This window comes from Ranitomeya imitator, chromosome 3 (genome assembly GCF_032444005.1).
Source record: "Ranitomeya imitator isolate aRanImi1 chromosome 3, aRanImi1.pri, whole genome shotgun sequence".
NCBI classification, from domain to species: domain Eukaryota; kingdom Metazoa; phylum Chordata; class Amphibia; order Anura; family Dendrobatidae; genus Ranitomeya; species Ranitomeya imitator.
Window position 1 is genome coordinate 701,041,471 of NC_091284.1, and position 22,324 is coordinate 701,063,794.

The 22,324-nt window shown below is 45.2% G+C and overlaps 1 protein-coding gene across 2 annotated transcripts in view; it reads left to right on the forward strand.

Annotated features, from left to right (window-relative positions):
* OS9 (OS9 endoplasmic reticulum lectin) overlaps positions 1–22,324 on the forward strand; it is an 86,836-nt gene that overhangs the window by 15,725 nt on the left and 48,787 nt on the right. For both annotated transcript variants that reach the window (XM_069758588.1, XM_069758587.1), the window contains exons 7-11: positions 723–872; positions 12,483–12,619; positions 13,286–13,331; positions 17,488–17,576; positions 21,835–22,053. In XM_069758588.1, coding sequence (XP_069614689.1) covers positions 723–872; positions 12,483–12,619; positions 13,286–13,331; positions 17,488–17,576; positions 21,835–22,053 — 641 coding nt within the window. The remainder of the gene's footprint in view (positions 1–722; positions 873–12,482; positions 12,620–13,285; positions 13,332–17,487; positions 17,577–21,834; positions 22,054–22,324) is intronic.

Consider the following 22,324-nt stretch of genomic DNA (forward strand, 5'->3'; position numbering starts at 1 on the left):
GCATGCTGGCTGCAATATTGGATTGAAGTTCATTCTCTGTCCTCCGTAGTACACGCCTGCACAAAGCAATCTTGCCTTGCACAGGCGTGTACTACGGAGGACAGAGAATGAACTTCAATCCAATATTGCAGCCAGCAGGTAAGGAAAGGGTGAATCAAAAACCCAAAAACCCCGCCTCCATGGCTGAAGATTGTTCCCTCCAAAACCAGGTGACAGTGTCCCTTTAAGTTTTGCTCTACTCCCTCTACACACACTGACAGTGTCGTGAGAGAAGAGCTGCAATAGGTGGTTGTAATGACACACCTTGTAATCACAGTAAATGGCAGCCTCATAGAATTGTTCCCTGCTTACATTTGATAGTGTTGCAAAAAGTAGGGAACTAATGAAAGTAACCACAGGATCTGACAATATTGGGTACTTTTGTGGTCTGTTACTATGAAGACACTGAATTTTGTATAGAAGTAGAAGAAAAAATACTACTTTTTTTTTTTTTTCCTCAAAACCTCATGCAATCCTGCTTTTTTAAATTTATTTTAGATACATTGTTGGAAAACAAATAATTGGCTATAGCGGTGTATGTTGATGATTTAATGAACAGTAACCATGTCTACGCAGAATGGGAATCCATTTGTCTGCCCCTATATTTCAGAGCCCCTATATTTCAGACAAAGGTTTAGTTGCAGCTTTGATCTTACATTACGCAAATGACATTCTCTTTACAGATGACACAAAGCGGATAGTGGAGGAACTTTCCGAAGAACTGAAGACCCTTGATCTTAAAACGTTAGCATCCAAAAGGGCAGGCTCTTTAGATCACAGAGAACCAGTGATGACAACCGAAACCAAAGATGAGCATCAGCAAGTAGAGGCTGGTAGGTATTATTTCCGTGGAGATACAGATCACTATTTGGACTTCATAGAAAACACAATATAACAGTTTTGTTCTTTATTATGTTGTATAGTACTGTATTTCATCCCATCTAAAATCATGTCACTGTTCTGGCACAAGGACATACCACATTTTCTTTCTCGATTCATTGGGGCACACAGGTAACCATGGGTGTATCTCTAGGAGGCTGACACTATGCAAATAAGGAAACGTTAACTCCTCCTCGGCAGTATACACCCTCCGATGGACACAATGCAACTCAGTTTTTCTTAGTATCTGTAGGAGGTGGACCTGGATCTAACACCAGATCTGCATTATTTTCTTTTACTGGGTTTTTTGTGTTTTTTATTAATCATTTCGCTTTCTCTTTCAGATTCACTTCTTCGGGTAACAGGGTGCAGCTTCTCACCCTGTTTTTCCCACATTTAAACGACCGAGAGAGCAGTGTGGTACTCCCCACATTGCCCACTCTCGGACCCGCTGGCAGGACTTGGTTGCCAGTCCTCACCTTTTCCCCTCCTCACCCCTCTCCTTGGAGAGGGCTGAGAGGAGGACGGTTGTCATCTGTGGTGACCTCCCCCCTTCTCGTAAGGGGTTGACGCCGTCTTCACCGTCCGGAGATGGTGCTGGAAGGAGGATCTTACTCCCAGGACCCTCTTCTTCTCCGAGGGATTCTGATGCGATCCTCAGACACCAAGGAGCCGGATTCAAGCAAGGTAGAAGTGGGACAGGAGCCCACTTTTTCAACTCCCCCTTCCCCCCCGCCCTCATTAGGCCACGATCCCTGGCTGGTCCAGGCCTATCAGCGCCACACTGTGCACTGCCTCGGCTCTCCACTCCGACACGCCTCCTCAGGCGCGTCAGCCTATCAGGACACTGTTTTTTTTTTCCCTGGGTACGCCCACTCTTCTGCGCACCCGAACACAGCCTTGCCCGTCCACTGCTCTCTCCAGCGTAACATGGCCAGAGAGAACTGCGTCCATCTTGGCGGGCTCCTGCAGCGTCTTCAGAATTTGGAGGGGGACACAGTACCTGCGCTGCCTCTGCAATCGCTGGGTGTCTGGTAGGCTCGGCATACCCTGCCTCCTTCCATGGCTTTACTCCCTTCAGCAGCATCGCCTTCTTAGAGTTCTGCTGCAGTCCTCTTCAGCAGTATCGTCTTTATAGCGTCCTGCTGCAGTCCTCATTCAGGCTCTACCTATGCCCAACCCCACACAGGCCTCCAGCTACAAACCCACGGTGACCCATTGCGCTTGTGCCCACTGTAAGAGAAAGTCAGCTTCAGGCCAGCCGTCGACTTTCTGTCTGTCCTGCAGTCCTTCCACCATGTCCGTCCCTCAGGAAGCTCCTATTGCTCGGGATGAGTGCACTCCCCCGGAGTGGGCTGTTGCTATGTCTGTCAGTCTCAGACCTGACAAAAGTGTCGCAGTCCCTGGTTCAGGTCTTGGAACACTTGCCGCTTCTATCTTCTGCCACCAGTGCCACAAACGCCTCCCACGGCGATTCGCTCGCACCTGAACACAACTTGCATGATTCAGATACAGATCAAACCTCTGGCACGCAGGACATGGTAGATAGCCTTAGGCTGGGTTCACATTGCGTTTATATGGCACGTTAGATGGACTACGTTGCACCGCAGCATAAAGCGGTGTAACGTAGTCCGTTAACGCCGCCATTAAGTCCTATGTCGGACGCATCGCTAGCGCACGCCCACACGCTTCCGAGTCCATCACTGCTAGCGCAGATGGAGCTTCTGCTAGCTCAATCTGCGCTAGCGATGTGACATAACGCAAGTGCAGATAACAGCAGCCCATTAACGCATGTGTTGAACGTGTTGCTGTCAACGCAATGTGAACCCAGCCTTATTTCGGCTATTATTCAAACCCTTGAGCTTAAGGAGGAGGATTCCATCTCCCAGGAGGACTCTGTTTCTTCCAAACGGGTGAAACGGCCCTCTAGAGTTTTTCCCAATCACAAAGAGTTTGTGATACTACCTCTAGCCACTGGGAACAACCGAGAAAACGTTTTCCAGGCAGAAAGCGTGTGGATATCTTGTACCGCTTTAATCCAGACCTAGTCAACAAGTGGTCTGATTCCCCTAAGGTAGACCCGCCGGTCTCTTGTCTATCCTCGCACACAGTTCTGTCTATCCCAGATGCAGCGTCTCTTAAGGACGCTACAGATAGGCAAATTGAGGCTTTAACCAAATCAGCCTTTGAGGCGTCTGGCGAGCTCTTTGCCCCAATTTCGCCTCCTCTTGGTTGGCGAAGGCTGTGTCTGTCTGGGCTAAGATACTTTGCAGGTGCATCGTTTCTTCGTCTCCTTTGGAGGAACAAGCTGATTTAGCGGACCAGATTGCACAGGCGGGGAAATATCTGTTAAATGCCTCCTTGTATGCAGCTGCTTGTTCCGCAAGAGCAAAGAGCAACATCATTGCCATTCGCCGTGTTCTTTGGCTGAAGGTGAGGAACGCTGACCCCGCTTTTATAAAGTCTCTCATTGGCCTTCTATTCCAGGGCTCCAGGCTCTTCGGCAGTAAGCTAGACCAGATCATCTCCGACGCTACAGGTGGAAAGAGCACCTCTCTCCCTCAATCCAAGCCTAAGCGCCCCTTTAATCGTAGGGAACCCCAGTCCTTTCGTCCTTTCTGGCCCTTCTCTGGCGGTTTCTCCCAGCGGGAGCATTTTTCCGCTCGGGGGGAACGGAGAAAACCTTCCTTCGGGCCTACCCCTCACTGGAGGGCTAAGAGGCGCTCCTCTAAACCTTCTGGATATTGCGGCCACAGATTCTCTTCAAAATGACAGGTCACCCCCACCTGGAAATTTTTCCAGGGTGGGAGGCAGACTTCTGTACACAGAGGCTTGGTTATCGGTAGTCGACGACGCCTGGGCCATGGAGATCGTCACATCAGGCTGCAAAATAGAATTTTCTTCGCCCCCCAGGAAGACGTTTCTTCCTGTCCCGTCCACCCAAGCAGCCGTCCCATGCCCCAGGGATCCTCCAGGCCGTCGATGCCCTCCTCGCCTCAGGAGTGATCGTTCCTGTTCCTTACCGCAAGCGTTTTTTTTGGTTTTTACTCAAATCTGTTTGTGGTTCCAAAAAAAGAAGGTTCTCTCTGCCCGATTTTGGATCTCAAACAGTTGAACCGCCACCTTTTGGGTTCGACACTTCAAGATGGAGTCACTGCGCTCGGTGATCGCTTCCATGGAACGGGGGAATATCTGTGCTCTGTGGACATTCAGGATGCCTACCTGCACATTCAGGATGCCTACCTGCACATTCCTATTTGTCAGCAGCATCAGAGGTTCCTTCGTTTCATGATCCAGGAGCAACATTACCAGTTTAAAGCTCTCCCATTCGGCCTAGCGTCCGCCCCCAGGGTCTTTACGAAAGTAATGGCAGCGGTCATGGCCATCATTCGTTCAAAGGGGATCCTCATAATCCCCTCTCTCGACGACCTCCTGGTCAAGGGTCCGTCTCGCCAGGACTGCGACCAGAGTCTCCAGATCACTCTGGACACACTGATCCACCTCGGCTGGATAATCAATAGGGACACGTCGACCTTGATTTCAACTCAACGCCTCGAGTTCCTGGACATGGAATTCAACACCATCCAAGCTCGGGTCTTCCTCCCGAAAGAGAAGTTCTTCTCTCTCCGCCAGGGCCTCAAAGCCTTTTAAGCGCCCTCTTCCTCTGCCTCTACATCTCTGTATGAAAGTTCTAGGGAAGTTGGTCGCTTCCATAGAAGCAGTACCTTACGCTCAATTCCACTCTCGCCCTCTCCAACTGGTTCTCCTGTCTGCCTGGGACAAGAACCCACTTCCCCTAGATCGCCCAATTCGCCTTCCTCTCAATGTGAGACAGTCTCTCACTTGGTGGAAGCTTTCCACCTCCATCCTGCGCGGGAGGTCATTTCTCCCCCTCTGCTGGCAGATAGTCACCACCGACGCCAGTCTTCAGGGGTGGGGTGCGGTCTTTCTCCATCACACAGCGCACGGTCGCTAGAAGGTTCAGGAGACCCTTCTCCCCATCAATCTCTTGGAGATCAGGGTGATCTTCCTCGCCATCCTCCTCGCAGGAAATCTGGTCCGCTTTCAGTCTGACAACGCCACGGCGGTGGCTTACATAAACCATCAGGGAGGGACTCTCAGCAAGCAGATCATGAGGGAGGTGTCAAACATTCTACTCCGGGCACGTTCCTGCTATCTCAGCTGTCCACATTCCAGGTGTGGACAACTGGGAAGCCGACTTCCTCAGCCGTCAGTGCCTCGCGTCAGGAGAGTGGGCTCTCCATCCCACCATCTTCAACCAAATATGTCAGAGATAGGGAGTTCCGAACGTTGACCTAATGGCCTCCCGAACGAACCACAAGGTTCCCCAGTATGTAGCCAGGTCTCAGGACCCGATGGCCGTCGGTTGCGAGGCCCTGGTGATCCCGTGGGCCCAGTTCCACATACCCTATCTCTTTCCTCCTCTTCCCTTGATCCTAAGGGTCGTAAAAAAAGATAAAGGCAGAGAGGGCCCACGTTCTCTTAATAGCTTCAGATTGGCCTCACAGGGCCTGGTACGCTGAGCTAGTAAATATACTGTCGGACCTTTCCAGGGAGACTCCCAGACCGTCCGGATCTTTTATCGCAGGGGCCCCTCTTCCACCCGAATTCTTGGTCTCTGAATTTAATGGTATGGCCGTTGAGGCCGCGGTCCTAAGGGATGCAGGTTTTTCTTACAGCGTCATACAGACCATGATATAAGCTAGGAAACTGGCTTCTTCTCGCATCTATCATAGATGTTGGAAGGCCTTTTTCCGATGGTGCGACGACAACAGCTTGTTCCCTATGGTTTTTTCCCCTTCAGTCCTTGGCTTCCTTCAAGCGGGTCTCGATTCGAGCCTTTCTTTGAGTACTTTTAAGGGCCAGGTTTCTGTCCCGTCCATCCTTTTCCAAAAGGACCTAGCTTCCTTTCCCCAAGTCAGGACCTTCCTCCAAGGTGTTGCCCACATAGCACCCCCTTATCATTCCCTGATTGAGCCATGGGATCTCAACCACATTCTCGGCGCCCTCCAACTCGTGCCTTTTGAACCAATCCAGGACATTTCCTTTTCTCTCCTATCTTGGAAGGTGGCCTTCCTGGTCGTCATCACCTCTATTAGGAGGATATCAGAGTTGGCGGCATTATCCTGCCGTTCTCCATTCCTGATTCTGCTCCAGGACAAGGTAGTCCTGCGGCCTGTCCCTTCCTTTCTACCAAAAGTAGTTTTGGCTTTTCACATCAACGAGGACATCGTCCTTCCTTGTGCCCTTCCCCAGTCCATCCCTTGGAGAAATCTCTCCACAAGCTGGATTTGGTCAGGGCTATCCGAGTCTATCTTACCAGAACTGCTTCTTTTCGCCAGTCTGATCCTCTGGTTGTCGTCTGTGAAGGTCGTCGAAAAGAGCTCCCCGCTTCTAAATCCACTATTGCTCGTTGGATTCGTTTGGCGGTTCTGGAGGCATACTGCATTCAGGATAAACAGCCTCCTCCCGGGGTGAGGGCTCACTCTACCCGGGCTGTGGGAGCTTCTTGGGCCCTTCGTCACCAGGCTTCGGCTTTGCAGGTTTGCAAAGCTGCAAGCTGGTCGTCCCTTCACACCTTCGTAAGGTTCTACAAGGTGCATACTTTGGCTTCTGCGGGCGCAGGCCTGGGTAGGAAGATACTGCAGGTGGCGGTTTCCCATCGGCCGACATAAGTCTTCTTTTCTCGGACTATTTTTTTTTTCCCCACCCTTGGGACTGCTTTTGGACGTCCCATGGTTACCTGTGTCCCCCAATGAAGCGAGAAAGAAAGAGGGGATTTTTGGTTTTTGCTGTAAAATCTTTCTTGGAGCCTTCATTGGGGGACACAGCACCCTCCCTTTATTTTGTACCGTGTTGGTCAACGTGCTGTTGTTTTGGCTTGGTACATAGGTTAAGTTCCTTATACTTACTCCTAAGACTGCTTTCGCACCAAACTGAATTGCATTGTGCCTATCGGAGGGTGTATACTGCAGAGGAGGAGTTAACGTTTCCTTATTTGTATAGTGTCAGCCTCCTAGCGAAAGCAGCATACACCCATGTTTATCTGTGTCCCCCAATGAAGGCTCCAAGTAAGAGATTTTACGGTAAGAACCAAAAATCCCTCTTTTCGGACTATAAGTCGCACTTTTTTTCCCAAAAAATTTTGTTTGAAAATGGGGGTGAGTCTTATAGTCGGAATATACTTACAAGTAGTGTGGCAGCAGCAGGAGTTGGGCGATTCTGCGGTCCGACGCCCCAGGGTGATGACTCTCCTTTCCCAGGCTGGTGCAGCCGGTTCGTTGCCGAGATCTTAATAATAATCTTTAATAATAATCTTTATTTTTATATAGCGCTAACATATTTCGCAGCGCTTTACACACATTATCGTCGCTGTCCCCGTTCGGGCTCACAATCTAAATATCTTAATCTGAGCATGCACCACCCCCTGGTGGCCATTTTCCCGGAGGCTACCACAGCGCAGCAATAGATGTGCGGGTGCCTCCAGGCTTCCACAAAATGCTGGCGCAACCCCCGCACCATTAGTACCGGCGATCCTGCCGCACCAGTCTGGGATGAGTCATATCGCCGGACCACCGAACACAACTAGACTGGGGTTGATGAGAGCAAGCGCTCACTACTCAAGTTTGCCTAGGGTGATTGGGTATGCGCAAAGTATTATGGGTGCTCAAGTGGCATATTGGCGTCCCCGCGCCTGCATATTTCGTGGCTCTTTGACAGCCACAAAACATTCAGGCATTGCCAGGTAATTTCTGCATGTTTTGTGGCTGTCACACAGCCAAGAAACATGCGGGCACGGGGACTCCCAACATGCCACTCAAGCACCCATAATACCCCTTAAGTGACCTGAGATGAGTAAATAGCAAATCGCATCCCCCGACGGGTGAAAATGCAGCAGTTGTCGGCAGTACACTATAGCTGAGACCCCGCTGCATCAGCCTCAATCAGTGTTGGCACTGACCATGGCCGTTTAACCCCTTAGATGCTGGTGACAATAGTGACTATTGCATCTAGATGTGTGGGGGCTCCCTTTTTAAACCCCCATCAGCACCCTGAAATCATAATGGGTGGTCCTGATGGTTGCCATGGCAATTCACGGCCAAATGACGGCCTTGTGGTCTGCCTCAATAGTGACCTGTTCAGACCAGAGGGCTGTGGAGTCGGTAAGCCAAACCTCCGACTCCTCAATTTCCCTGAGTTCTGTCTCCACAGCACTGGTCACTACGGAGCATGGACATAAAGTGCAGCACAGATTCATCTCCGCTACGACTCCACAGCACTGGTCACTACTGAGCATGGACATAAAGTGCAGCACAGATTCATCTCCGCTACGACTCCACAGCACTGGTCACTACTGAGCATGGACATAAAGTGCAGCACAGATTCATCTCACCTCTGACTCCAGAGCACTGGTCACTACTGAGCATGGACATAAAGTACAGCAAAGATTCATCTCAGCTAAAATCAGAGATCCTTAGATCAGGAACAGAACAGACATTTATAGGACATTTCATAACTTTCCCAAATGTGTGTGAAAAAATGTACAGCGACACTGACTGACTTCACATCGCTAGTTCAAATGTTGGCAACATTTAGTTAGTAAAAATATTTTTTTTCTTTCCTGTTATGCCAGTTTGCATTAATTCCTGAAAAGCACCTGAAGGGTTAATAAACTACATGAGCAGCAGCTTGGAATATGCTGGGGGTGCTGTTTTTAAAATATCTCCTTTGGGGGGTTTCCAGTATATAGGCCCAACAAAGTCACTTCAAACCTGAATAGGTCTCTAAAAATATGTTTTGTAAATTTCCTTGAAAAAAAAATGAAAAATTGCTTTGCTAAAATTTTAGAAGCTTTAAAATTGTCAAAGTAAAAAGGACATTTTACAGATTGTGCTGATGTAAAGCAGACATGAGGGAAACGTTAACTTTTTATGTGGTATGACTGTTTGGGTTAAAGGGGTAGTCATTCAAAGTTTCAAAATGGCTAATTTAAATTTTGTCAAATTTTTGATATTCTTATAAATAAACACACAACATTTCGACCTAAATTTACTGTTATCATAACATATAATTTGTAAAAAAAAAAAATCTAAAAAATTTTATGTTTACTACTTATGAAGGATTTCTTCTGAACTTCATTTTTTTTCATAATGTAGGAAAAAAAACTGGCTGCTCAATGTAAAATACAGTGGGGAAAATAAGTACTTGATACACTGCCGATTTTGCAAGTTTTCCCACCTACAAAGAATGGAGAGGTCTGTAATTTTTATTGTAGGTACAAATCAACTGAGAGACAGAATCTTAAAAAAAAAACAGAAAATCACATTGTATGATTTTTTTTTTTTAATAATAATTACATTGCATTTTATTTCATGAAATAAGTATTTGTTCACCTACCAACCAGCAAGAATTCTGGCTCTCACTGACCTGTTAGTTTTTCTTTAAGAAGCCCTCCTACGCTGCACTCATTACCTGTGTTAATTGCACCAGGTTGAACTTGTTACCTGTATAAAAGACACCTGTCCATACACTCAACCTCTCCACCATGGTCAAGAACAAAGAGCTGTCTACGGACACCAGGGACAAAATTGTAGACCTGCAAAGTCTGGGATGGGCTACAGGACAATAGGAAGTAGCCTGGTGAGAAGGCAACAACTGTTGGCACAATTATTGGAAAATGGAAGAAACAGAAGATGATTGCCAATCTTCCTTGATCTGGGGCTTCATGCCTGATCTCGCCTCGTGGGGTAAGGATAATTCTGAGAAAGGTCAGGAATCGGGCCAGAACTACACAGGACGACCAGTCAATTACCATCATGGATTAAAATCCTGCAGGGCACGCAAGGCCCCAAGCTTGTGCCAGCACATGTCCAGGCCTGTGTGAAGTTCGCCAATGACAATCTGGATGATCCAGAGGAGGCATGGGAGAAGGTCATGTGGTCAGATGAGACCAAAATAGAAATTTTTGGTATCCGCTCCACTTGCTGTGTTTGGAGGAAGAAGGATGAGTACAACCTCAAGAACACCGTCTCAACCATGAAGCATGGTGGGGAAAACATCATACTTTGGGGGTGCTTTTCTTCAAAGGCGACCGGATGACTGCACAGTATTGAAGGGAGGATGGATGGGGTCAAGTATTGTGAGATTTTGGCCAGCAACCTCCTTCCCTCAGTAAAAGTGTTGAAGATGGGTCATGGCTGGGTCTTCCAGAATGACAATGACCCGAAATACACAGCCAGGGCGACTAAACAGTGGCTCCGTAAGAAGCATTTTGAGGTCCTGTAGTGGCCTATAAAGTCTATGGACCTAAACCCAATAGAAAATCTTTGGAGGGAACAAACTCAAATGTTGCACAGTGACAGCCCTGAAACCTGAAAGATCTGGAGGAGATCTGTATGGAGGAGTGGGCCAAAATCTCTGCTGCAGTGTCTGCAAACTTGGTCAAGAACTACAGGAAACATCTGACCTCTGTAGTTACAAGCAAAGGTTTCTATACCAAATAATAAGTTCTGTTTTTCTATTGTATCAAATAATTATTTAATGCAATAAAATGCTAATTATGTAAAAATCATACAATGTGATTTTCTGGATTTTGTATTAGGTTTTGTCTCACAGTTGAAGTGTTCCTACAATAAAAGTTATAGACCAATTTAATCTTTGTAGGTGGGAAAACGAATATTTATTTTCCCCACTGTGATAACTTGAGTCTGACAAAAGTATTAAAATATTCTCATGAAATACGCCTGGACTGAAAAGATGGTTCGCCTGAAAATGTGACATAAGGGACATGTTAAATCGCAGTGTGTCCACTAACTAGCATGACAGGTGTCTACAATCTTGGAATCTGTGAGTGGGCCTGTATATAGGGCTACAGATACTCACTGTGCTGTTTGGTGACATGGTGTGTATCACACTCAACATGGATCAGAGGAAGCAAAGGAAAGAGTTGTCTCAGGAGATTAGAAAGAAAATTATAGACAAACATGTTAAATGTAAAAGTTATAAGACCATCTTCAAGCAGATTGATGTTCCTGTGACTACAGTTGCACATATTATTCAGAAATTTAAGATCCATGGGACTTTAGCCAACCTCCCAGGATGTGGCCGCAGGAGGAAAATTGATGACAAATCAAAGAGACAGATAATATGAATGGTAACAAAAGAGCCAAGAAAAACTTCTAAACAGATTAAAGGTGAACTTCAAGCTCAAGGAACATCAGTGTCAGATCACACCTTCCGTCGTTGTCTGAACCAAAGTGGACTTCATGGGAGACGACCAAGGAGGAGACCATTGTTGTAAAAAAAAAAAAAAATCATAAAGCCAGACTGGAATTTGCCAAACTACATGTTGACAAGCCACAAAGCTTTTGGGAGAATGTCCTATGGACAGATGAGACAAAAATTGAACTTTTTGGCAAGGCTCATCAGCTCTATTTTCACAGACGGAAAAATGAAGCACATCAAGAAAAGAATACTGTCCCTTCTGTGAAACATGGAGGAGGCTCTGTTATGTTCTGGGGCTGCTTTACTGTATCTGGCACAGGGTGTCTAGAATTTGTTCAGGGTACAATGAAATCTCAAGACTATCAAGCGATTCTGGAGAGAGATGTGCTGCCCAGTGTCAGAAAGCTTGGTCTCAGTCACAGGTCATGGGTCTTGCAACAGGATAATGACCCAAAACACACAGCTAAAAACACCAAAGAATGGCTAAGAGGAAAACATTGGACTATTCTGAAGTGGCCTTCTATGAACCCTGACCTAAATCCTATTGAACATGTTTGGACAGAGCTGAAACATGCTGTCTGGAAAAGGCAACCTTCAAACACGAGACAACTGGTGCAGTTTGCTCTTGAGGAATGCGCCAAAATACCTGTCGAGAGGAGCAGAGGTGTCATTGACAGGTACAGGAATCGTTTGATTGCAGTGATTGCCTCAAAAGGTTGTGCAACAAAATATTAAGGCTTAAATCATTTCTGTCCAGGCCTATTTCATGAGTTTTATTTGTTTTAATTCATTTGTTCATTTTCATAGATTTTTTTTATTTATTTATTTATTTTTACTTTCTGACATTAAATGAGGGGTACCAACAATTTTAACCACGTGTGTCTATATGTGTGTGTGTCCTGTAAAAGAGTAAGTGGAACAACCTTGAATTTTTGCAGCAGAAGATGCATGCTGTATTTTACTCCATGACAGATCAAACCAGGCACAGGCGCTCAGTGCACCCTCGGTGTGACCAAGCAGTTTGGTGCAATCTTCCCACCTACTTGTTTTCCATCAATCTATGCCTCTTATGACTCCTTTTAAAGTCAGCTGTCAATCAAAGATGAAGGCATTGGAAGATTCACTGTTTGGTCACGCCAAGGGTGCTTCGAGCGCCTGTGCTTGGTTTGAGCAGTCATTTTGTGTTGATGGACTCCTGTTTTAAAAAGAACAAACCTGCTAAGCATAGCGGTATATTGTGATCTGTGTACTTATTCTGATGGCTATCAAATCTCAAAGGATAATCCTAATATTATTCTGTTTTGTTTTTGTTTTTTCAGAATCTGAATCTCGTCTAGAAGCTGAGAGCACTGAAGATGAAACTGCGGTAAATTCCGAACCGGAAGAAACTGAGAACGATCTCTGGAATAAAATAGTGCACCCACAAGGCACGGACACCCAGGATGCAGACACCACAGTAAGTCTCTGACTTCTCCAGTGGATTGTGCTCTGTGTTCTTTCAGGATATTCTTTTCCATCCTATACAAATGTAGGAATATATTGGTCACAAAATGTCACCGCACAGCTCAGTATGAGCTCATGATTCTTGATGCTTATGACGCTTCTGGACTCGTGATTTCTGCTCAATAAGGAGAAACGTTACCTTTTGGATCCCGGTCAGACGCCTCTCACAAAGCCAAAAGAGATCTCACACTTTGCACTGATGAGGGGCAGTACGCCGAAGCACAGTGCCTGCAAATTGAGATTTTGGTTTTGGCTTTTATCCTCTGTCATGTGACTCATTAGAGGGTCGATATTGACTTTTAGGATTGCTACTTCCTATAGGTGGCACTAGAGCTCCAGTCCTCTTACTCTCTGAAGAGACAATTTGCATGGATTTGTCATCCATGCTGATGGTAAAACATGGACATTTCTCTGCGGCTTGCAGAGACTCACGTACTGCAAACATGGGCATGTGACGGGGGCCTTAAAAATACAGATAAAACTAAGACTGGTTTAAAAAAAAAAAAAAAAAAAAAAAAAGCGAACCTCTGCTCTCTTTACTTTTGAGAGTAATTAGGGCTTTTATTCTAGTTTTTTTTTTTGTCTAATATGTAATTACATGCTGCTTTTTCTTTTTAAGGAAGGAACAGTTCCCAGTCTCAGTGCTCCAGATGGAAGAACAGAAGGTTTGTGCTTCTTTAGATACATTTCATCTGTGTTACGTTTGATCCTGGCTCTTGAAGTTAGTGCTGTTAACATGGGGTGGATTTTTTCTAACGGTCCTTGCTCCCGCGCACTTGCCATATGGTTGTCTTGGTGCACATTGTGTCTATGGCCACAATTGGGCATATGCTCAGAATGTATACACCCAGCAGTAGCCACAGTCTGGATATAAAAAAAAATGTGGTGCATGATGTAAGGTTTTTCTTTAATGTCACCATCTATATGGGATGGTGCTGTCTTCTGAGCTTTCCTGTACAGTTAAATTACAATATGCCCATTCATACCGGCCAGATGGAGGCCGAAGAAGCACACTTGTGGCATTTGCCTGATAAATAGGATCATAATGATATTGTTAAAGTATATGTTGGGAAAAACTATGGCATATACTGTCAGCTTAGTGAGCAGTGTCTCCTTCCCATCTGAAGGTATCTATTTACTCAGTAGAAATTGTACAACAAATTTTGGGGTGCATTTTTTTTCTTGCTAACCTTGTGAAAAAAAAATATTGGGGCTAAAATAGCATTTTTGTGGGGAAAAATGTGTTATCATTTTCACAGTTCAACATTATAAAATTCTGTGAAACCCTTGTTCTGACCACACATCTAGATTAATTCCTTGAGGGGTCCAGTTTCCAAAATGCCCTGCCGTGCACCCAAACGGTAGTTTTCCCACCACATATCGATGAACTCAGGAGAAATTGCACAACAAATTTGGGGTTCCATTTTTTTTCTTGCTATCATAATGAAAATGCAAAATTTGGGGCTAAAGTAAAATTTTTGTGGGAAAAAGTAAAACTTTCATTTTTTTCTTTCCACATTGCTTCAGTTCCTGTGAAGCACTTAAAGGGTTAATACACTTCCTGAATGTGGTTTTGAGGAATGCAGTTTTTAGTCACTTCAAATGTGATGTGGTTCCTAAAAAAAGAAAAGTTTTCTAAATTTTGTTGCAAAAATGAGAAATTGCTGGTCAACTTTTAACCCTTCTAACTTACTACGAGAAAAAATTGTGTTTTTTGAAAAATGTGAAGTCAATTAAACATGTGGGAAATGTTACTTAATAACTATTTTGTATGCCACATCTCTGTAGTTTAAGGGCATAAACAAAGTTTGAAAACTGAAATTTTCACAATTTCCATTTTTTTTCACAAATAATCTTAAATCATATCGCACAAATTTTACCACTATCATAAAGTACAATGTGGCACGAAAAGGTTAACGCACGTTGTGTTTGGTGAGGAGATCTCCAGCTCCTTCCTCCTCCATCAGTCAGACAGCTTTTATATTAGTGCACAGAGACTGACTGTGCCCAACTGTTAAACAAATAAACAGAGGAGGATGAAGCTGGAGATAAACCTCTTTGTGCTCTGTGAGGAAGAGATATACACTGCTCAAAAAAATAAAGGGAACACTTGGGGTATGTGCACACGTTCAGGTTTTTTCACGTTTTTTTCACGATAAAAACGCATTACAAACTGCAGACATATGCATCCTATCATTTAGAATGCATTCTGCAATTTTTGTGCAAATGATGCAGTTTTTTCCGCAAAAAAACGCATTGCGGTCAAAAAAGCAGCATGTTCATTAATTTTGCGGATTTTTCGCTTTTTTCCCCGCTATTCTATGCTTTGGGAAAAAAACGCAAAAAAGCGTCAAACGCAAAAAAAAAAACGCAAAAAAAAAAAACGCATGCGGATTTCTGGCAGAAATGTCCGGTTTTTGTCAGGAAATTTCTGCTAGAAAATCCTGACGTGTGCACATACCCTTAAACAACAGAATATAACTCCAAGTAAGTCAAACTTCTGTGAAATCAAACTGTCCACTTAGGAAGCTACACTGTTTGACAATCAATTTCACATGCTGTTGTACGAATGGAATAGACAACAAATGGAAATCATTGACAATTATCAAGACACACTCAATAAAGGAGTGTTTCTGCAGGTGGGGACCACAGACCACATCTCAGTACCAATGCTTTCTGGCTGATGTTATGGTCACTTTTGAATGTTGGTTGTGCTTTCACACTCGTGGTAGCATGAGACGGACTCTACAACCCACACAAGTGGCTCAGGTAGTGCAGCTCATCCAGGATGGCACATCAAGGTGAGCTGTGGCAAGAAGGTTTGCTGTGTCGATCAGCATAGTGTCCAGAGGCTGGAGGCGCTACCAGGAGACAGGCCAGTACACCAAGAAACGTTGAGGGGGCCGTAGGAGGGCAATAACCCAGCTGCAGGACCGCTACCTCAGCCTTTGTGCAAGGAGGAGCACTGCCAGAGCCCTGCAAAATGACCTCCAGCAGGCCACAAATGTGCATGTGTCTGCAAAACGGTTAGAAACCAACTCCATGAGGATATCTGAGTGCCCAACGTCCACAGATGGCGGTTGTGCTCACAGCCCAATACCGTGCAGGACGATTGGAATTTTCCACAAAACACCAGGATTGGCAAATTCGCCACTGGCGCCCTGTGCTCTTCAAAGATGAAAGCAGGTTCACACTGAGCGCATGTGACAGACGTGACAGAGTCTGGAGACACCATGGAGAGTGATCTACTGCCTGCAACATTCTTCAGCATGACCGGTTGGTCAGTAATGGTGTGGGGTGGCATTTCTTTGGAGACCCACACAGCCCTCCATGTGCTCTCCAGAGGTAGCCTGACTGCCATTAGGTACCAAAATGAGATCCTCAGACCCCTTGTGAGACCATATGCTGATGCAGTTGACCCTGGGTTCCTCCTAATGCAGGACAATGCCAGACCTCATGTGGCTGGAGTGTGTCAGCAGTTCCTGCAAGATGAAGGCATTGAAGCTATGGACTGGCCCACCCGTTCCCCCAGACCTGAATCGGATTGAACACGTATGGGACATCATGTCTCTCACATCCACCAACGTCACGTTGCACCACAGACTGTCCAGGAGTTGGTGGATACTTTATTCCCGGTCTGGGAGGAGATCCCTCAGAAGACCATCCGCCGCCTCATCAGGAGCATGCCCAGGCTTTGTAGGAAGGTCATACAGGCACGTGGAGGCCACACACACTACTGAGCATCATTTCCTTTTCTTGAGGCATTTCCACTGAAGTTGGATCAGCCTGTAACTTCATTTTCCACTTTGATTTTGAGCATCATTTCAACTTCAGACCTCCTTGGGATATTAGTTGTGATTTACAGTGATCATTTTTAGGTTTTATTGTTCTCCACACAATCCACTATGTAATGAATAAAGACTTACAACTGGAATATTTCATTCAGTGATATCTAGGATGTGGGATTTTAGTGTTCCCTTTATTTTTTTGAGCAGTGTATCTCTTCACATATCACAGCTGTGCTCCCGGACGATTCTGGCTGCAGTGTGTGTGATATATTTCTGGTCAGTTGAGACGCAGGTTTCTGGAGCTGTATGTCTTCAGTCTTCAGCCCATACTGACACGTGACTAGGTCGGGCTGCAGTCTGAATTATAACGGGGACACCATTTTATCTCATTCTTAGGGCACCCCTTTTAAAGGGTTATTCACAAAATATCCATCATGGCTCAGGAGCTTAAATTCCAAAATGAAAGAAAAAGCAAACTTCAATCAATGTCCAAAAAATACACGCTGCTATGGATATGGCCCCTAAAAACCCACATGTCAAAATCTTTTGCCTACCTGGTTGCCCATGGATACGTTCTGTAGTGTTTGACACATGCTCAGTAGATACCTTCTATTCTTCTGTAATGGGCGTCCCCTTTCTGTGCAGTGATTGCGCCATCCTCACTGTACCTTCTCGACGCAAAGAGAACTGGAGGATGGAGGACTGGAAACCATTACATAGGTTGCTGGGGACAGCCAAGAATTAAATTTATTGTTGTATTATTAGAAACTATGCACTGCACCATGTATCCTCCAATCAGCACTGCCTAGGTGGCCACAAGCAGATCCTAGAGCACGGGGTTGTGGGAAATATAGTTTAGTGGTTATATGGCCAGCACTGGAGGATCTGCAACTTCACCCAGAGCAGACAGACATGTAAGAAATTATCCAGTGGGTACCATATTTTTGGTGTCTATTGTGTCTTTATTGCTGGGCTTCATGGTAGAGACCAGTGTGTGATCTACTATAATTCACTCATCAGTTTTGTGCCTTAGGTTCTTCCAAGACGCCCCGCTTTAGAATAATCAAGAACCCAGAAGACCTCGTAAAGTTTATAGCAGATCTAAAGAAAACTCATAAAAAGGTATTGGACGCCATACTTGATACAGCTTTAAAGGGAACCTGTCCCCCCCTCAGGCGTTTGTAACTAAAAGAGCCACCTTGTGCTGCACTAATGCTGCATTCTGACAATGTGGCTCTGTTAGTTCGGTTCCCTGGCACTGCTGCGATAATCGCTTTTGAAATTTGTCCCTCATACCTGTGAAATCGTCCGGGGGGCAGGTCTCTCCCCCTAATCCAGACGTCTCACATCTGTCACTCATGGCCTCTGCACGCCTGGCGCCGCCTCCTCTTCCTTTAGTAGCGTCCCTAGCTAATACGTGTGTGTGTGTGTGTGTATGTATGTATGCATGTATGTGTGTGTGTATATATGTATGTATATATGTATATATATATATATATATATATATATATATATATATATATATATATATATATATATATATATATATATATATATATATATATATATATATATATATATATATATATATATATATATATATATTTTCACTTTGCATTAATTTCTGAATAGCATCTGATGGGTTAATAAACGACCTGAAAGCAATTTTGAACACGTTGAGGGGCGCTGATTTTAAAACTGTACCTCTTGAGGGATTCCAATATGACCCCCCAAAGTTATTTCAAGACTGAATTGGTCCCTAAAACAATAAGTTTGTGAATTTCCTTAAAAAAAATGAAAAATTACTGCTACAATTTTAAACCCTTTTAAATGTCAACAAAATAAAACCTCATTTTACAAATGGTGCTGATGTAAAGCAGAGATGATTGAAATGTTATTTATTAATGTACAAAATGTAGAGACTGCTGGACGGCACCACCGCTCTCAAACACAGTGTGAACTGCTCACCTGCAATGGAGGTTCAGACTTCTGATCACGGGTGCATTGGCAGAAGCAGCAGACAGTCAATGCGATATAAAGAAGAAAAGAGCCGGCACTCACCGATCGTCCGGAACAGGTAACTTTATTGAAGTGCGGTTAAAACATCTTCACGGCCGGGGGTGCTAAACAAGGAGAGCGGCAAGCATGACGACGGCCGTTTCGCGCCTAGTGTGCGCTTCTATGGGTTTGACCCGTAGAAGCGCACACTAGACGCGAAACGGCCGTCGTCATGCTTGCCGCTCTCCTTGTTTAGCACCCCCGGCCGTGAAGATGTTTTAACCGCACTTCAATAAAGGTACCTGTTCCGGACGATCGGTGAGTGCCGGCTCTTTTCTTCTTTATATCGCATTATTTATTAATGTTTTGGTCTGATATAACTACTGTATATACTCGAGTGTAAGCCGAGACCCCTAATTTTGCCACAAAAAAATGGGAAAACTTAATGACTCGAGTATAAGCCTAGGGTGGAAAAGGCAGCAGCTACCGGTAAATGTCAAAAATAAAACTAGATACGAATAAAAGTAAAATTAATTGAGACATCAGTAGGTTAAGTGTTTTTGAATATCCATATTGAATCAGGAGCCCCATATAATGCTCCATACAGTTGATGATGGGCCCCATAAGATGCTCCATACAAAATATGCCCCATATAATGCTCCATAAAGTTTATGATGGACCCTATAAGATGATCCATATTAAAATATGCCCCATATAATGCTGCACAAATTCTGGTTAAGGCCCCATAAGATGCTCCATAGAGACATTTGCCCCATATAATGCTGCACACATGTTGATTATGGCCCCATAAGATGCTCCATAGACACATTTGCCCCGTATAATACTCCACAAATGCGGATTATGGCCCCATAAGATGCTCCATAGACTATTATGCCCCATATGCTTTTGCTGCGATTAAAAAAAATGACATACTCGCCTCTCATCGCTCAGGCCCCCGGCACTTGCTATAGTCACCTTTCCCCATTCCACCGCCGGGCGCCGCTGTGTCTTCCCCATCCTCCGCACTGAGGCTCAGGCAGAGGGCGCACACTAACCACGTCATCACGCCCTCTGATCTGAACGTCACAGGCAGATGACGCGGAAGACCGAGCCCGGCGGTGGAACGAGGACTGGTGAATATAGCGCAGTTATGCTCCCCATTATACTCACCTGCTCCCGGCGCGGTCCCTGGCAGCTTCTCTGATGGCCTCTCCGGGCGCGGCAGCTCTTCCAGCTTTGAGCGGTCACTGGTACCACTCATTACAGTAATGAATATGCGGCTCCACCCCTATGGGAGTGGAGTTACGTCCATATTCATTACTGTAATGAGCGGTACCATGTGACTGCCCGAAGCTGTCAGCGCCCGGAGAAGACCATCAGAGAAGCTGCCAGGGACCGCGCCGGGAGCAGGTGAGTATGTCACAGCCCCTGCCGCCCCCCCCTGGGACAATGACTCGAGTATAAGCCGAGAGGGGCACTTTCATCCTAAAATAATGGGCTGAAAATCTCGGCTTATACTCGAGTATATACGGTATATGGATTAAAGGGATAATCATTCAGTGTGAAAATTGCATTTTTTTTTGCCATTTTTGTATGATGTTTTTAAAAGCTAAACAAAACATATCAACCTTAATTTACCGTTATCATAAAGTATAATATGTCCCGAAAAAAAGTCTCCAAATCAATGGGATATGTTGAAGCATTTCAGAGTTATTGCTACATAAATTGACACTTAAAAAATCTGGCCAGGTCATTAAGGGGTTAAGTTCCCAGCCTGCACTGTTTTTTAGGGCCATTGGGTTGATGTATATGTAGAAATCCCTTCATAGATTTAGATTGCACAGAACAAATGTCCTATTGTAGAGGAACCTGCACAAGTGGCCGTGTGTATCTAGCAGACATACGTCATCGGGCCGTGGTGATGCAGGAGGCCGTGTGTGTGTGTGCTTGATTATCCTTAATTAATTGCCAGTGCAAACCTTTGTGTTATGTTCCCACACGGCAGAAAAAACACTGCATTTTACGGTCCCATCACATTTTAATGGGAACCTGTCAGCAGGTTTTTGCTACCTATTCTGAAGATGGCATTCTGTAGGGGTCCGTTATGTTGTTTATGTGCAACGATTGTTGTGGCATCAGGAGCTTACCATTACTGGATACAGCAGCATGTGAGTTCAAGTCTGACTCCGCCCCTCCTGTGATAAGCAGCTCACTGTCTATCCATTGTATATACAGACCCTGGTGTGGGCGGGGGCAGCTTTCTCAGCTCTACTGCATTGCCAAGTCTAAAAACGCTGTTCGAACAGCTGCACCCACTAATCTAAGTGATACATCGTTGGATTCAGGGTCTCTGCCTACATCATGCTGCTCTCAGATGAGGTAGCACAAACCTGCTGATCGATTCCCTTTATGAAATATCGTGCACATGCTGCGAAATATATCTGCAGCATAAATTTGACAAGAGGGAAGGGGCTGAGATCAGCAGCATGTAGGCACAAATTTCGCATTTGCAATTCATTGGGCGATATGTACGGCTCGCCCGCTCTTTCTCTAGGCTATTCTCACTGCTAAACTCGTGTGGATACATCGGTGGACGTCCGCAGTGGAGACGCGATCACTCATGGCGTATTTGGTGTGTATCTGCGTGCAAAAAGTCTGCAGCGAGTCACCGTGCAGACTAAGGAATGAGATTTCAACAAATCTACACTTCGCAGAAAATTTCTTCATGGATACTGACTTCTGCACCAAGTCTGCAACGAAGTCTGTACAAACAGGCGAAGTTTGCAGCATATTCTACTGCAGAAAAAAACGCAACGTGTGACCTTGTCCTTACCGTGTTTGAGGCGAGGTTACATGTTGGCGCCACAACATCCTTCTATTATAGCAGCAGGGAATGAGGGGCTAGGAGAATGGGCAGATTGGGTACAAGAAGATGCAGGACTGTACCACGAGTCTGGCAGGGTGAGCATGATGAGACCGGTAATATACTAAGTTTACTAATTGTTGGCAGGGTTATCAGCCACCTCTGAAGTCTGTCAGAAGTGGCCAGTTTTTGAGGCAAGTAGCACATGCTTTCAATCTGGTCGCTAGGCAGCATGCAAGCACGCTGGTCTGGAGGTCTGTGTTCCTCGGCCATACAGCCGGCAAAAAATGACAATCTTTGGGGTGCCCCACCGCCAGGGAGCTGGGTGCTCCTGAAGATAAGATCCTGAGACTAATCCTGTTAAGAGGATTGTTGTAGATCCTACCTTTATAGTTCTCGATTCGGACATTCCATTTTTTTTCTTCAGCTTGGTGGTCTTGCACTAATTTCGCCGTATCCGGTGGTAATCATTGTGGGCACTTTATAAGGGTTATATTATCAGATTTCTTGATCTTACAGGATGATAAAGGTGATGCTGAGGATAAAGAATTACACAGCGAAGAAGACTCAACCCATGTGTCTGATACTCGGGATCCCGAGGATGAAGATGAGCGGGCCCTTATGCAAGAGTTTGAGAAGGAGTTGGAAAATATTCTCCTTCCCAAGTCTGAGGCCTCGCAGATAAAGGAAAATGTGAAAGCGGAAATGGAGAAAGAATTTGATAACATTATTGATGAGGTGAGCCCCATACTGTGCTTCTTCCAACTAGATACTTCTTGGGGTATGTGCACACTGCGTCTTTCTCAGGTCAACTCTGTCCAAAAAAGCATAAAAAACTCCACAAAAAATGTACATAATGTGCAGCCATGTCAAAATGATACTGCTTCACATTTTCAGTCTTGTTACTTTTTGTAACCGTGAAGCAGTTAAAGGGAATCTGTCAGCAGGATTGTGCACAGTAACCTACAGACAGTGACAGGTAGGCGCCGTTATACTGATTAATATGATA